The 16684-nt window shown below is 34.3% G+C and overlaps 1 protein-coding gene and 1 non-coding gene across 16 annotated transcripts in view; one reads left to right on the plus strand and one right to left on the minus strand.

The window, feature by feature from the left end:
• The window catches only part of BCL2L11 (BCL2 like 11), a 45298-nt gene extending 31508 nt beyond the window's left edge, over positions 1–13790 (plus strand). For 7 of the 15 annotated variants that reach the window (XR_007950371.1, XR_007950373.1, XR_007950374.1 and 4 more), the window contains 3 exons: positions 531–670; positions 2510–2689; positions 8764–9128. Coding sequence is in view for 5 of the 15 variants with exons in the window: in XM_051975801.1 (XP_051831761.1) it covers positions 9135–9236 (102 nt within the window). In the remaining 10 variants the exon portion in view is untranslated. The other 8 variants (XM_051975801.1, XM_051975802.1, XM_051975805.1 and 5 more) reach the window with 6 other exon arrangements.
• Positions 13791–14996: 1206 nt separating this feature from the next.
• LOC127552738 (U6 spliceosomal RNA) lies at positions 14997–15103 on the minus strand. The gene has a single exon (XR_007951573.1). It is a non-coding gene; the product is annotated as a U6 spliceosomal RNA (small nuclear RNA).
• Between the last annotated feature and the right edge of the window lie 1581 nt (positions 15104–16684).

The raw sequence follows: 16684 nt of genomic DNA on the forward strand, positions 1-16684 counted from the left end.
GAGAAAAGTTGAATGCTACAGATTCAATACTTTAACATTGTGGTACTAGAGAAGATTTTTGAGAGTCCTTTGGACAGCAAGATCAAATCAGTTTATACTTAAAGAGAAATACATTCAAATCATTCATTAGAAGGTTAGATTTTATTTTGATCACATAATAAGAAGACAGGACTTGTTTGCAAGAGGAAAAGGGGACAACAGAAGATTAGTTGCATAGAAGTGTCATGGAAACAATGAACATGGACTTGAACAGACTGGGAGGTAGTGGAGGATAGAAGGCTCTAAAATGCTAATGGTCCAGGGCCTGAACAACTATATTACATTACTTAACAACAATAAATTAATAATAATCACGTTTAAGTCAAGTGTGTTTTTTTAAATACCAAAGATGTATCATGCACATCTCCCAGAAAATGTCTTGTTAGTTTCATAGCCAAAAGGAGTAGGTATGAATAACAGACTTATCACAGATAGTTCTTAACTTATTCTGTGTTTCAGCTAAATTGTCCTCTGTACTGTTTCTCATTAAGAACATTTTTCTGCTGACTGTCTCCTGTCCTTGGAACTTCTCCATTTCTTGGTACCCATGTGACATCTTTCCTCATCTCCCTAGCTCCCAGTATCCTCTCTGCTTTCTCAAGATCTTTTGTTTTTGAATTGTCCACGTCTAGTAAGTAATAAGCATATAATAAATGTTTATTAATTGATCATTTAAAATTAGCCATACTTTTTGCATAGATATTTTAAAGATAGTTTTCTCTTCTGTTTAAAAAACCTCCCATTCTAGTGGGAATGAATAAAACTGTTTCATGTTTCGTGATATAAACAAGAAGTGAAAAATAGCCATAATCATGTAAGATTTCAGACATTGCTTAAAGGGATAGGAGGCTTTTTAAAGTATTAACTGAATTAGGTTCTTCTTTTTGAGACTTCAGAAGGATCTTAGATGAGGCCAGTTAAGCGCTTGTTTGTCAGAGATCATTTACTCCATCTTGGAATGGGATTGGGAAGAGGCAGGATTCAGGAGGAATAATTATGAGGTTATTAAGAAAGTTTGGGAAAAGGGGTGAGGACCAAAATTAAAGTAATATGGAGGTCCTGAGAGTCGAAAAAAGATGATATATTCTTTAAATGTAAAGGTGGCAACTTATTGGGACATTTAAGAAAGCTTTCCTTCCTAGGCCACAGTGATTTAGGCCCAGAGAGACAGGATTGTACCAGATAGTAGAGTCAGACTCATTCACCAACTTCAGTGCACTTTCTTTTGCTCTACCTCTTTTTGAATAGTATATCTTGGCTTCTGTTTTCTTGGACTAAAACTGAAATCTTTCAAAATATGTCAATATTATTCTTAAATGAAGTTATTATTAATAGTATTAATGTGTGCAAAATAGTCTAATTTTTAACTCTTATATTTGATTGTCTTAACATATGTTACATCTGGGTGTACCCAAATGTGGGCCCAGATTTGTGCATTGGTGTGTGTTTAAATGGCTGATTGGGCACTCAGCTAAATGCAGCTGTGTTTATTCAAACCAAATGTGAATTCTCAGTTCAGACCTAGTGCAGGTGGTACACCTGCAGTGTTACTCATCCAGACCTGTGTCCATATGTACATTCAAATATGTAATCATTTCAGAACTATAAAATGCATACATTTGATTGGCAGTTCTTGTCTTTTTTCTTGGTTTTACTACTTGTGGAGGAAATGAGCATGTATCTGAGATGAAGCTTAGCATACAAAATAAATTTTCTTACAATATCATTAGAATGCTAGCTAACTGAACCCCAGAGCAAAATGACTTTGGGGTTGTGGTTAATTTACATTACATTTTCAGTGAATATTTATCTGAGGTTGAGGTCTCTCAGAACATTGTGTTCTGAGACTAAATTTCATCTAATTTTGCCTGAGAAAGGAAATTAAAAGCAAAGCATTTCACAGGATTCTTTCAAATAGTGAAACTTGTTTGGTGAATTAGAAAGTTTATTTTACATACATTTTATTTATATGTAGTTTTTTGCAATATAGTTTGTTTTTAATAAAGCAAAGTATTATCTTAATATTCAAGTTAATGGCAATCAAACTGTTATTTGATTTTGGATTAGAAATGTCATTTATAAACTCCATGAAACAGGGACTATTTTATCCTTTTTAATATTCAGCCGCCTTTACATACAGTAATAAGACACTTGATTTATGTTTATTTTTCTCATCATCAGTATTGTGCTGTGACTAATTTAACTATGCTCTTGAAATGATCTTATAAATGGCATTAGAATTATTTGAAATAATCTTACAAGGTTAAAATTAGTGGTGTGTTCTGTGTGTTAACAGTAATTTCCTTTGTAATGTGGTATTTTAGGCATTCATGGCTACACTATAAAGTATATTAACTATATTATTTGATATATAATTAATTTTAAATGAGTATTTTATTAATATATAGTCCCCAAAAGGATAATTTGTCATAATTAAATTTTTAATGCCAAAAAAATGTTTCCACTACAGAATGTCATTGTCACCATGTGGAAGTTTACAGAGAGGGTGTTATCAATTGATAAATACATCAAAGTCCTATGAAAAATTTCGGAAAGGAAGGCAGAGCATCTGGGATACTGTGCAAATTAGAAGACTAGCAAGTAAAACAACCAAGGAAAACATCAAACAATTCAGCCCTGTTGTCAAAGAGTGATTATAAAAATTTGTTAAACTGTTATATAGAAAACTTGTTTAAATGTTTACCATATATCTTACACAGTTTCTGAATAATAGTTTAAGTTTTAGGGTCCATTTATAAACTTTGATGCAGAAAGCTCAACTAGTAAATATGTCCGTGATATGAGAATTTTTGCATGTTGCAAAAAGTCTATTCCCACATAACTTCATACAAGTCATTTAGATCCTTGTGGGGGCTCCATTTCCTGATCTATCAAGGTTGGACTAGATCTTTAAGATCCCTTCTAGCTCAAAAAAATGCTATAAAAAATCTAGGGTTATATTACCTTTCAAAGGGGACTGGCACTGATATGTTACATTAATATATAGTACTTTCTGGTAACAAAATATTTTGCATTCTTTTATTTTATTTGTTCTTCTCACTAACCTCCTATGAAGTAGGTTATACAAATACTCCTGTTTAGAGATGAGGAAACAGGCTCAGTGATTTAATTGTCTTAAGGTATCACAACTAAGACTTGAGTCCAGGTCTTCAGATTCATTATTTTTTTCATTATTTACACCATGCCGCACCACAGAAAAGTAAACTACCAAAGCAACCATAGATGTAGCTATTAGAGGGGAGAGATAGCAACCTCATTAGTAATCCTCAAAACTCATACTGGCCAACAGTTTGGGACTCCTCTCTTAACAAACCTTTAACCAGAGCTTGTTACTTTGTAACCAAACTGATTAAAATTTCATTTTGTGTGTCTTTCTAAACTAGAAGTTTAGTTGAACTAAGACACGTCCTAAAGAGAAAGAGCAGAAACAGCATGGAGAATCAACTTCTGAATAATTGAATTAAAGTTAGGTGTTTTTTTTATGCAGAAGTAGCACAGGTGGTGCTATTTCCTGTCCCCTTTTTTGTTGTTGTCTTGGGAGGGTATTGTTAACTTGCTTTCTAAGGTAGGGAAATAATCGTTCCATTGGACTGGATGCTACAGAGAAGCATTTTTGAACAGTTCTTTAAATTTAAAGACAATCTCTAGAGAACCATCTTGGCCTATGAGAGTTTTGCTGATACAGAGATAAAATTATGCAGCAGGGATTTGGCTTTTATAACTTGAAAATTGGCCTTGAAGAAATCCTTCTGAGGTAGATGTTGCAGTTCCATTTTAGAAGTGTTTAAACTATAATTGAATATCTCAGAAAGATTTTTAAATGCTACTTCTAGATTAGAAGTATTTATAGTTTCATTAGTCTCCAAGAATTTGAATCCTTAGCTCATAATACATTTATAGAAATGTATATAGAGATACACACACACACACACACACACACACACACACACACACACATATACACAAATACACAAATACACAAATGTGTGTATGTGTCTTTGAGATTAATATGCTATATTCGGTGACTGAGCACTTCCATATTTTCAGGAAATTATAATATTAGTTGTGCATATTTCTTTGACAGCTTGATAATAGCGAGTGATTTAGATCGGCAGGTATTATTGAAATGATTGGCTAAACAGTCTTGATGCTGAAGCTGATTCTTGCTCTTGAACCACTCTGTCAAGTTTGGTCTCAATTTTGGAAATTTTTTTTTTTTTTTTTTTTTTTTAAGGTTAGGGTGTCATTTTGAGCTTTCCATCAGGGGGATGCTGAAAGAAGCAAGTTGGATGTTCTCCATGTATCTTTAAACTAAGAATGGGTTCGTGATTCTAGCTATAAAATGTCATTGGGAATTGCAAGATATTCTGAATTCCTGGCAAGATGCCCAATAAAAATTTAGCCTCAAAACCTAAAACTTATACACAATTTGAGATACAATAGTTTAGCCTATGATACACTTATCACCTATCCAGAACATGGAATGGGGGGAAAGGGATTGGAAGAGGAACAGAGAATAAATTAAGCGTAGAAGTCCTGTATGTAATGTAAAAGGGGTATTGATAGTAGGAAATTGTGGGTGTCATAAGTTATGAGAAAAGACATTAAAAATGTGCAATCACTGCTTTGTTTTTCCTCAGATGCCTCTTCCACATCCCTCTCCTGCCAACATCACTCTATTGACTTAGAAATCTTTCCTGTTAAAAACTTCTTAGAGTGTTATTTTTGGGTTCAGGCCCAGAGACTGGATCTTAGTCTGTTGTGGTAGCTAGTACACTGATTGACTAAGTGAAAGCAGTGATAGCAAATATTTATTGCTCTGTCAATTAACAGGAAGGGGAAAAAACCCAAAATAATTATCTGAATATACTACAGACTGCTTGAACAGAAAGAAGAAATAAATGAGTTTGTAAAACCACACAAGTCTAACATGGAAACATTAGAAGTAATAATAGGGGACTTAAATAATCCCGAAATCCTCAGATGCCAAATCTTGTCCTTTTTATACCTCCATAATATGTGTTGTATCCATTCCTTAGCGTCTACCCATAGAACCATTAACATGATTCTGGCCCTCATCACTTCTCACTTAGACTATTGTTGTAGCCTCTTTGAAGAGACTAATTTTTCTGCTTTGTAGTTTACCCTCTCCAAATCATCCTTCACACATCTGCCAAACTGATTTTCTGAAAGAATAAACCTGGTCATGTGGCTGGTTCCTTGAGACATCCAGGATCAGATATAAATCACTTTGTCATTTAAAACCCTTTACACTCTGACTCCAGCCTATCTTTCTAACCTCATTGTACATGATTCTCTTCCATTTTTTGGTCTAGATAGGAAAAAACAACCCTTGATCAACCTATAAAATTCTAATGTCTTTAGTGTCATTTCAGTCATATATCAGATGACAGTGACAATTCACTCCATATTTTCACTCATTTCCTTTTTTTTTTTTTTTTTTTTTTTTTTTTTACTTCATTTATTTTTGGATAGACTAAAAGTTCTAAACCTGCAGGTAGATATCAAATTCTTTCTTGTACCCACCAAATCACATATTTAACTTTTAATTTCTCTTTCCCAAAAATGTATTTAGGCTTTTGTGTGCCCACTTCTCTCTATATATACAGTAAGATTACTCCTTTGCTTATTTGTTTGTTTATGTTCAAAAGTTTTCCAGGAAGAAATTAATAGTGTTAGGAAACAAAAAGTAAATTAAATTATCATCTTTTTCTTTTGACAAGTGATTCTTAAGGTAGGAGACATTACTTACATAATCCAGTTACATAGCTAGAACAGAAATTTCAGTTCCTGATAATGACATTTCTTAGGGCCCAATTAATGTTTTTGTTTCCTGTACCTAGATTTATCTATGTATGTACTCATATTCATGTTGTCAGTGTTAGAGAATAGGACCTATGTTAACTGGCCTGAGCACAATAAATGTAAAAGCTGTACAATTCATAGGAGAGTCAGCTTGATATATAGACTATAAAAGCATGGCCTTGGAGTCAGGCCAACTTGGGCTAAAATCAACTGTTTTGGACTATAAACAATATGTGTCTCTCAGTATTTGAAACAGCTCTTGAAGATTACAAAGTATAGATGAGTTGCCTATATGCAACTATAGGCAGAAGGAATTTATATACCAAGAGTTTTCTAGAGTAATGATATCACAGGTGTGGTCCCTTCTCTCTCTCTCTCTCTCTCTCTCTCTCTCTCTCTCTCCTCCCCCCCCCCCCAAAAAAAAAAAAAAAAAAAGAAAGAAAGAAAGAAAGAAAAAATAACCATCTAGTCATGTTTTGATTAAGGATCTTAAACATCAGACAGTTAGCAATTTAATCAATTGTGCCTAGCTATCCATCAAGGATTTTCTGAGCTGGTAGAGTTTTTGATTTGAAAGTGGTTGTTTCCTAAGTTGAATCCTGTCCAAATGTAATTATATTAAACTGGCTTAAGGGGTTTTAAATTGTCTGGGTAGTGTTTCTTTTTGAAAGTTTTGGCATTCTCTTCCTGATTAAATCATGTTCTTTTACTTGCAGTGTTTTGGGGGGTCCTGTTTATACTCATTTTATCAGCTTTATGTATATGAATTTGCTACCTTTTGTTTTTATAATTCAACATGGCATCCTCGAATTTTGAGATTGTTCACAAACAGCATGTATTTATTTATATGAGCATATTTATTGCCCAGAAATACTTTAAATGGAGATCTGCTAAGAGAAAAAATTCTCTTAAAGTTGATTTCTTTAATGATCTCTGGACTCGGCTATAATTCTATTCCCACCATTCTTTAAGTGTAAGCAAAACCTTTTCTCTTTTTGAACATTGATTATTGGAAGATGAAGTCTTCTTTGAGTAACAGTATTTTTGTTAATCTAGGCAGTGTGGCATGGTTTCAAGAGCTTTGGGATTGGAGTTGGAAGTCAGCTTTGAGCCCCAGCTCTGCTACTTTTGCCAGCTGTATAATCTCAGGCAAGTCACTTAGTCTCGCCAGACTCTCCTTTTACTCACTGGTAAAAGAGAGCTACTGCATCAACACACATATTCCACATTTCCACCACATTGTGATGGAAATCCAATGGGATAACAAATGAAAGAGCACTTTTGAACACCCTATACACTGTGGTTATGAGCGACTATTTTAATAATTTCTAATAATGAGCCACTTGTTTTGGAGACAGGTGCCTATATTTTGTTGACGGGCAGTTGCCTAATAGCAGAATTAACCTATTGTACCATTTTTTAACTTTGGCAAAATAATTCATTCAGACATTTCCTATCTTCAGATGAGTGTTTTGAGATTATCATTGAGTTCAAACTTAGTTGATAGTAAATCTTAGTTTTAGTAAATCTTAGTTTTACTTTGACTAAGTGTCTCTCTTAGCTTATTAATATTCATTTCAACTTAAAATTAAGCTACCATCAAATTACTCTCACATACTAAAAGCAATGTAATTTTGAAAGTTAAATCAAAACAAAGCAATCTTGTGTGCAGAAAGATAAAAATCATAGACTGTGGTTACTGAGTGCCTCTACAGGAATTGCATACATGAAGTGATTTCCTCCCATCTTGTTAGGGAGAGGCAAAAGGGAAATGCCCAAGCCTTATCACAATCCCATTATGTCAAACTAAAGCTTGAGAGCTCATGTAAACAGTTTAGAGAAAGAAAATCTAGTTGTAGCCTGTGTAGGTTTGCATTGTTTTGAATCTGAAAGGTGGTCACTACCCTCTAAAAATAGTTACTCTTATCTGGTGGAAGACTAGGGTGAGTTCTATGACTGTGAATTAGTCATTTAAGAGAAAGCCCTTTTTCAGGAGCCTTAATGAGAAGGTTCTTCACTTGGGTGTAATAAGAAGAGAGTAATATCTGCAGATAGTATTTTAGATTTCATCCTTTGACTTACCCATTAAGGAAAAGGCCAGATTTTGTACTTTTGCAATATGCCTGTAGAAGACACATGTTTACCCACATATTATGATTATAATTTTACAAAGTGGAAGATATCCTAGAAGACCCATATTTGCCTCTGGAAACCTTAAAATAGTCTTGTATGTCCCCTAACATTTCTAACAGGTTGTTGTTGAATGCTTCCTGAGTTTCTCAAATTGAAATAAATGATGATCACTGGAAAAAAATGAAAAGAACTCTTTTTTTGGAGAGTTTTTCCCTTGGGGTGGGAAAGAATGAAGGTAGCTTTATGTTGCTTTTCTGTTCATATTGTGCACCAATTTTGACCAGTGTTTATACAGGTGGAGTCACTTGAGAGCAATTAGAGGTTCACTAGTTCATTAGTTCTGGCACAGATTGTCTGTAGCTTTATTTAGCTTCTTAGGGCAAATTACACCAAATCACTGGTTTCTTAAATAAATTATAGCTACCAGAATTCACCCTTGGGGGAATCTGAAACTTTTTATTTTTTTAAGAGTCAACAATTTTGACAATGATAGAATTATACCCCAAACATACCATAAGTTATTTTTTCTTTTTTTCTCTGTCTTCTACCCCCTTTTCTTTTAATCTATTATAAACCCCATTAAATTATACTAGAGTTTTTCATAATAAGACTTGAAACTCCTTAGAGAACTCAATAGAATTAAGTTGGAAAGATGGGAGTCCCTTTGCAGTAAATCGTACCCTGGGTAAATTGAGAGAAATTTCTGATTCTACCAGCTAAACTTTTCCCTTTTATATATTATAGCTCTCTGAACCTTGACCATCATCCTAATTGATATAGGAGAGACAGAACATGATGGCAACACATGCCTCCTGAAAAAATTATGGGCATTAGTAGGTTTTCTATATTTGTATTTCCTTTTACATTTGTCTTGCATATAAATATCATATGCTCCTCATTCTGTAATAACTACACTATATTGAGGAGGAAATTTGTTAACTAAAAAGTAGAAATGCTTTTTCTGGGAAAGAAAATGTTGTTAGTGTCTTCACTTTGATATTATAATAGATCTTCAAAGCATAACTTTCAAACTATTTAGAATGGAGGAGGGAAAGAAAGTATGTTCTCCCTCAAAAAGGTAACGATACTAAATGGCTTGTCTCTCTTTGTTGCAGGGTTATTTGGATAATAACTATCAAGCAGCAGATGATCATCACCAAATGGTTATTTTACGGCTATTACATTACATCATCCGCCTTGTTTGGAGAATGCAGTGACAATTCTTTAAGAAGTGAAAGAGTGCACAGAAATTTTTACTTGTTACATACAAGTCATCAAGTAAAAGTACCACTTGCATCTTCGTATCATTACTATGCAATCAACAGGTTCTTTCCCTAAAGGACAGAAGGGCAATAGGACTCCACATTTTTGAAGACACCTGTACATGAACTTGAAAGTGGATTTTGTTCATCACATGGCGAAATTTTGTAAAAGGGAGTTCATTGTGAATGTAGATGATGGATTTTTTTAAATGTATCAATCACCATTCTTTGAAGCAGCATTTTATGCAAGGGTGGTGTTTACATGGGTTTGTTTTTCAACTTCTTTAAGAAGAAGGAACAAGTTTTCAAAAAGGAAATGGAAACTTTTTGACAAACTCATGAATGATTTTTGTACTAAATTTTAAGAACCTATTGCTTAAGTCTCAAAAGAGGATGATGTATATATCCTGCAGTGGAAACTGAGCCAGCTAATTTGTAAGCTGCCTTAGTTTATTTTGGGGGGACTATTGTACAGTTTTTTTCTTCTCTTTTTTCTTTTTAGCAGGGAGAAATATGTCTCCCCTGTTGTTCTAGCCTCTTTTTTTCTGTACTATCTTTATACCAAAATCAGCATAATAAAATGGAGCTGGTTAAAAAGGAGTAGGTTGTCAGCCTACACCAACATGTTTCTCCCCTTTGTAAATACTTAACTCCCTCTTAAAATTTACTTGTATCTGTGGCAGACTTGACTGTCAAGGGGCTAGACTTGAGGCTACCTTTGAGCACTCCCTATCTTCTTTTGGAGAGCTTCCAGTTTTTGTAGCCAGTTTAGATTCTTAGAGATACAAATAGATTCCAAGTAAATTAACATGGTTTCAAAATTAAATCAAATAGAATTAAAATAATTTTGGTCTTGACATAGTGGTCTTGACAATAGTAACGAGTATCACTTTTTTTTTTTTTTTTTTTTTTTTTTTTAAAATAATGATCACCAGCCTGGGCAGTATTTGTTTTAACTTATTTTAATGGATGATGTTTCTTTGGAAAGTCTGAGGAGGCTGTAGCAATAAAAGAAACGGAATAGTGAGTTGGTTGGGACTTTTGGCTACTGGCTACTGTTTATAGATTGTTAATGCAGGGATGAAATGCTGTAGTTGTAGAATACAAAGAGCCAAAAGTTTTCAGTCACCCTCAGAAAGACTTGATTGATTGCATGACCAAAGCTTGAGTCCAGATTGCCCAATAATTTAACTAAATAGGAAATGCCTTGCTAGCTGAGGTGGGATTGGGGGAAACTCCTTCAGTTGACAGTTTTAAAGACTCATCAATGAGATTTTCTTTAGAATCCCACTAACCTATGATGCCTGAAATTCCCAAAATCAAATTCCTTCGGAAGTACAGGTTTAATTCTGGTTTCACCAGTACCCTAGAAAAATTCAATTGGGCATAATTATGAAATATTCCAACATATTTAATATTTCAAGCCATCTCTAAGCCTCTGAGTGCCATTTTCTTTCTTACATTTTAATTTGAGAGGTAATTTTTAAATGAATTCTATGCACTGGTTATCAGTGCCTCATCCCTGGCAGGTGTAGCTCTTCCCTTAAATATGATCCTATTCCTGATTATTGTAACTTTTACATCTTGAAGTTGACACCAAAGTCAGAACTAAGAATCTAAAAAGGTTTATTATTTTTTTTTTCAAAGAAAAACAGTCCATGGAGTTTGCATTTTATCCACCAATGGGAGAGGGAGGTCATATGGTTTGGGGGATTGTTTCATGAACCCCGCTACTTTTTCATGGTGAAAAGTTAGCCTTCTGAGCAATTTTTTGTTTCATAGTAATTTTTGGATTGTCAGCAGTGCCAACTTTTGCCCCTTAGAAGATCCAGTGTTCCTGTAATTCTGCTTGACAATTGATGAAAACTATGTTGAATATGTGGTTTCATAATTACATATATTTTTTTGGGGGGGTATATCCATTTTTCCCATATATTCAGAGGATTTTTTTTCTCTACCATTGAAGGATTTTTCTTTCCCTCTTAGTGATTTGAAATTAGGTTCATAGGAATTATGTTGGATCTCAGCTATGGTTTCTTGAATTAGTCTTGAAACCTTATATAGTAAGGTCACATTGTCCACTGGTTGTGAGAATGAACAAAGACTGTAACAGAAAGTATTAAAATTTGTGTACCTTGCTGGACACACCAAAGATGTTTGGTTCCACCTGAATCCCCCACTTGGATATCTATGATCATATGCTAATTTCTACAGCTGGAGCACTTTACTTCTGTTTCTTTTAAGTATCCATCTCCCCTGGGAGCTGGAAGCAATGCAACTGATAAAAAGGACATTTTTGTAAGGCTCTGCTGGCCCAGTGCCACAGTGGGGATTAATGTCCTTTTTTGTACATTTACCTCAAGCATGGTAGAGCAACAGGTTTGCCACCATTGCTTCAGGCTGATGATATAGATAAGCCTAGTAGAAATTCTATGAATTATGGAAGCAGTAGAGAATAGGATGTTGGCACCATGAGTTTGAGAGAGAAATACATTTCTCTGTACTGTATCTCTTAGAGATCACGATGCCTGCAGTAGGAGTATACTTTGGTATACTTTTTTTTTTTTTTAAAGACAGCTAGTTCCACTTTTTGAAAACTTAATGCGGGTTTTGTGCCTTGACAACCTCTACCCACGTTGGGTTTGTAGTAAGTCTCCCATGGCATAACACTGAAATGCAATAAGCAAATACAAAATAGTTAATTCCATGAGTAACTCTTCAGATGACATATCCTTTCTATCCTGCCAAAACTTTATGAAGAATTTTCTTTGGTTGTGGAGAAACCAGTTTAAATTTCTTCTGATATAAAAATTTGTATAAAAATTTTCCCTCATTCCCTCCCTTAAATCTCTCTTCTATTTTACTGTAAATATTTGAATATTTATTAGAGTAGGACATCTTTACTTAACTCTTATCAACTGAGCCAAATGTCTGTGTGCAATTGTGTGTGGTTCTTTTTGTCTTTTCTGTAAGATTTTGTAAATAAGTAAAAATCACTGTTTTCTAAACTTTTTTTAGAGTTTGACATTTGTAAATATGTAGATTCTTTTCTGTGTAATGTGTTCTACTGTTTCATAATGCTGTAACTTGTAGAAATAATGTATATTTATTTTCTGCTTATTTAATTTCTCATGTTCTGTAAAGTTATGCATTCCCTTTCCCTTCCCCAGATTATCTGCTTTAACACAGAAGGAGTGATTGATCAGTTTAACGCACTGTCTCTTTCAGTGCTGTCTGTATGGTTTTTCTACTGTGGTCCTTTAGATTTCATTCTTATTCATTTTACTTTTTTTAAACTTTTAGGCTTTGCCATTGTGGTTTTTAAATGCGAAGGGAGCTGATAATAGCCAAATGCTGGAAATGACTCAAAGCATTAACCAATTTGAGTTGTTCCAGTTGTAAACCATAGCAGATTGTTTGCCCTAAGCGCCCCGCCTTTAGGTAGAAAATACATTTAGCTTGGGAAAAGTTTACTGCCATTGACTAATCAAAGTTGAGAAAACAAAAAGGTGATCAGATTGTAAAGGTTGCCAAGGTCTGGGATTTGAGGGATAATTGAACAGGAGATTACTTACCTTGTTTGATTCACCTGGTTTTTTTCTCCTTTATTTGTTAGGAAGGAAATAAGGTGAGGACCCTATGTTTTTGTTTTTGCCTTGTCCCCCCAGCCATTTACTTGGGAGCAAGCTGATGGGGGGGGGGGGGATGTGTGTGTGTGTAATAAGTTTACTTATTTTAAGATCAGTGTGTTATTTACTTTGCAGTTGAAATATGGTTTATCCTTCCTACTCTTCTTCCCTCAATGGAATAGTAATCCATTCTGATAGCCCCATTAATTTGGCCTCAGTTTAGCTTGTATTTCACTCGAGATTATTTTGAGTACAGATGAAAGAAATGTTTAATTGGCTATTAGGATGTGCTAAGTTGTGAATGTTTTAACAAAATTTATTTGCTGATAGGCTCCATATATAACAAGTGAAAAGCCCTGTCATTACAGTTTAGTCTGGTGCCTACATGTGTATCTATTACTCTGCACTCATACACACAATAGATGTATGGGAGCTTTGGTGCATGCACACAGGTAAATCAACTGTGTAACTTGATATTTACACATACATTTCCTTATACAACAAGAAGCACCCTCAAGTTCTCTTGTAAATAACTTGACTACTTATTTTTTGGGGCTTTCAGAGAATCTAAATATTTTGTACCCTGGTTTTAAGACCACTAATACTGTATACAAACTCATCAGGTACCGATATGTACATAGCACTGATCTGTAACTTAGACTGATTAATCACTTACTTTGTTTCATAGGACCCAGCATATGTAGCATTTTTATTGCAATTTCCCTGGCTTACTTGTGTTTTGCACTGATGAATTTTTGACAGGGTAATTGTCACTTTACTTGTGCAATACTGCTGTAAATAATTGCAGATTTTTTAAGGAAAACTCAATCTTTTATGTTCTTTAATAATGAATTTTATATAAATAAAACCTTCAACTAGTTTTCCTGTGTGGTATGGTTTTACTGGCTTAATTTAATCAAAGGGTGTGTGTGTAGCAACTACATTGCAATTGTGTTTGGTTATACATAAAGCTGGGTCCCATTTAGAACAAAGAATACTCTGAGTATATATATATATATACATATATATATATATATATGTATATATATATATATACACATGTGTATATATATATATATATATATATATTCAAATAAACCATTTGAAAGGATTATAAGTGCCAGCCCAATAGAAGTTGTACGTTGTGATTTTGCATATCACATATTGCAGATGAGGAAAATTCATCCACTGAAGGACCAATCCTCTGAGAACTTCAGATCCTCTGAGAGATCAAGTAACAATCAAAACTAGAATTGATTTCCCGGATGTGCTGACATCCCACATACATGCTACCTTTGAGAGGGGTTGTAGTTACATTCTGTACAGTTTTGTGCTTGGAAACAAGGATAGAGCCAACAAACTGCTGCATCATCATTCCAATCTGTATGACAAATATTTTGTAATGTAATGTACACTACCCATGTACCAGACTATCCTTTTTGCTAATAATACTTTATTAGGAAATAGCCCAAGACGGCCTGTTAGCCTAGTGTTCTATTAATCTACATCTTTACCTTGTAGCTTAAGTCCTGTCCTGCAAGAATTCTTGAGTTTCTATTTTGTTCTACTCCAAAATTACATTGTGGCTTAACTTTGGAAAGAGGTAGTTTCCTTTCTTGGCTCCTCCCCTTCTGCTCTGCATAATGAGACTTTGTAAGTATAATTACTACTCTCTTAAAGTCTTGTGACTGCCATTCTATACCATTTTGCTTCATTGTTGTTAAAAACTGGCATTCAGGATATGAATTAACTCCAAGATATTTGGGAGAAACTGAAGTCTGGCCTTGGAGGAAAGGCTATAGAAAACTCAAATGAGTAATTTGAGGATTTTTTTCCACATATATTTTAATACTAATTATTGCTGGGAGTGGTGTGGGGAGTGCTTTGATCTTTAATGTAGGCTAATCTTTTGCTTTACTAAATCTGAATCACATTGTAATAAGGATTTGTAAGAAATTTTTGGAGTTCTTTTGGTCTGATACTCAAATCACCTTGGTTGACCACCAGATGCTGTGTTTTTCACCAAAGCTGTTCACGAAGACCATCTTTTTTTTTTTTTTTAAATGCAACTTTATTTGCATTATCTAAAAATATGGAACGATTCACGAATTTGCGTGTCATCCTTGCGCAGGAGCCATGCTAATCTTCTCTGTATCGTTCCAATTTTAGTATATGTGCTGCCGAAGCGAGCACACGAAGACCATCTTCTAAGGCATGGAAAGGTTTCTGTCTCAGTGGTGGAGGCAATATTCAAATTGAAGAAATAACATCATTAAGAATAATTGAGGTGTAAACAGTATAAGAAGAATACAGTATTCCCCAAACCTTAAAAGAAGATTAACTATTACAATAGTACAGTTATCTTTTCCACAATACAACTTTCCCCAATTGGGGTTTCAATATATTGTAGGTTGGTATAAGAAATGGGAATTTGAGGGGAGTTTTGCAGAAGCCATAGATGACATACAAAGGCCAGCAGACAGCACAGACTTTCATATAGCCTCTGACTAAATATTTAAATATTACAATAAGGTCCTGTAAACATCCCATTAAAAAGAGAAAATTCAAATTTCTGGTGTGAAGGGGAGGCCCAAAAAATTTTAGCTTTTTCAGATCTGTTGGAGAGGTGCAGCATCCCCTGACCCCTGCAATGTGAAAGGGATGGTATTGTGATAGGCACATTTGGAAGAAGCAAGTCACCAAAACATTTATTAAATACTTCTGTACAGGACATTTTATAGCTAGGACCACAAAGACAAAATACTCTAGTCCAGGGAACTTGCTTTCTACTGAAGGCAGGAAGAAAGCAAATGACATTTCCGAAAGGAGCAATTGCTAGCAATTGGGACTTAGGAAGGACTTGTGTAATTAGTAGCATGTGAGCCATTTGAAAAGAAGCTAGGGATTTTAAGATGCATTCTCATCAGCACCAGAGTAATGACAGTTATAGACCTCTTTGATTAGAGGAAACACTTTATAAAAGGTTTATATCACTTGCTACTTCTCTAAGAAGCTCTTAATGCTTTTAGGTAGTTACTACAAACTTAAGGTTTTGTTACCATATCGTAAAATGGAAAAACTGATTTTAAGCAAGTCACTTCATCTCTCTTGTGCCTCAGTTTCTTTACCTATAAAAGTGAGGAAGTTAGATTGGGTGTCCAAATTTCTTTCCAGCTCTTAATTCTATGCTCCAGTGAAATTAGGCTATCATAGAATAATAAATTACTAAATAGGGAATAAAGTCAGCTGTCATTCTGAGGCCAGTTATGTTTTAACACATTAGTCTGCAGATTAGAGCAAAAAGGATTGGGAGAGGGGTGAAGAAAGGGAAACAAGTGTCAAGGTTTTAATATTAACATGAGTAGTCTGTTTTATGTCTCTCTTTGACAATTAGTTATACAAGGAGGATTATAATTCACCATTTTATCACCTATTTAAGACAAGACTCCAGTCTGCTACATACTGCCACAGGCATTTATATCAATTAAATTTAGTTTGGGGACTCTAAAGTTGCTGACATTTAAAATATTTCATGTATTTAGCTTATAACATGATTTAAGTTCCTGAAGATTTTATAAGTAAAAAGTTTTTCTTTAACAGGCAGAAAAGCAGCTGATATTACTGTTTTAAAAATTTAAGATAGTGATCAATAAGAAAAAAAAAACCAAATTCTCATCTGATAGAAATCATATATAGTCTAATGCCTCACCTTTCTTATAATCACGGAATTTGTAATTAACTCCTTATTTTCTGGAGTGTTTCCAAAATGCTACG

Source organism: Antechinus flavipes, chromosome 2 (genome assembly GCF_016432865.1).
Source record: "Antechinus flavipes isolate AdamAnt ecotype Samford, QLD, Australia chromosome 2, AdamAnt_v2, whole genome shotgun sequence".
Taxonomy (NCBI): domain Eukaryota; kingdom Metazoa; phylum Chordata; class Mammalia; order Dasyuromorphia; family Dasyuridae; genus Antechinus; species Antechinus flavipes.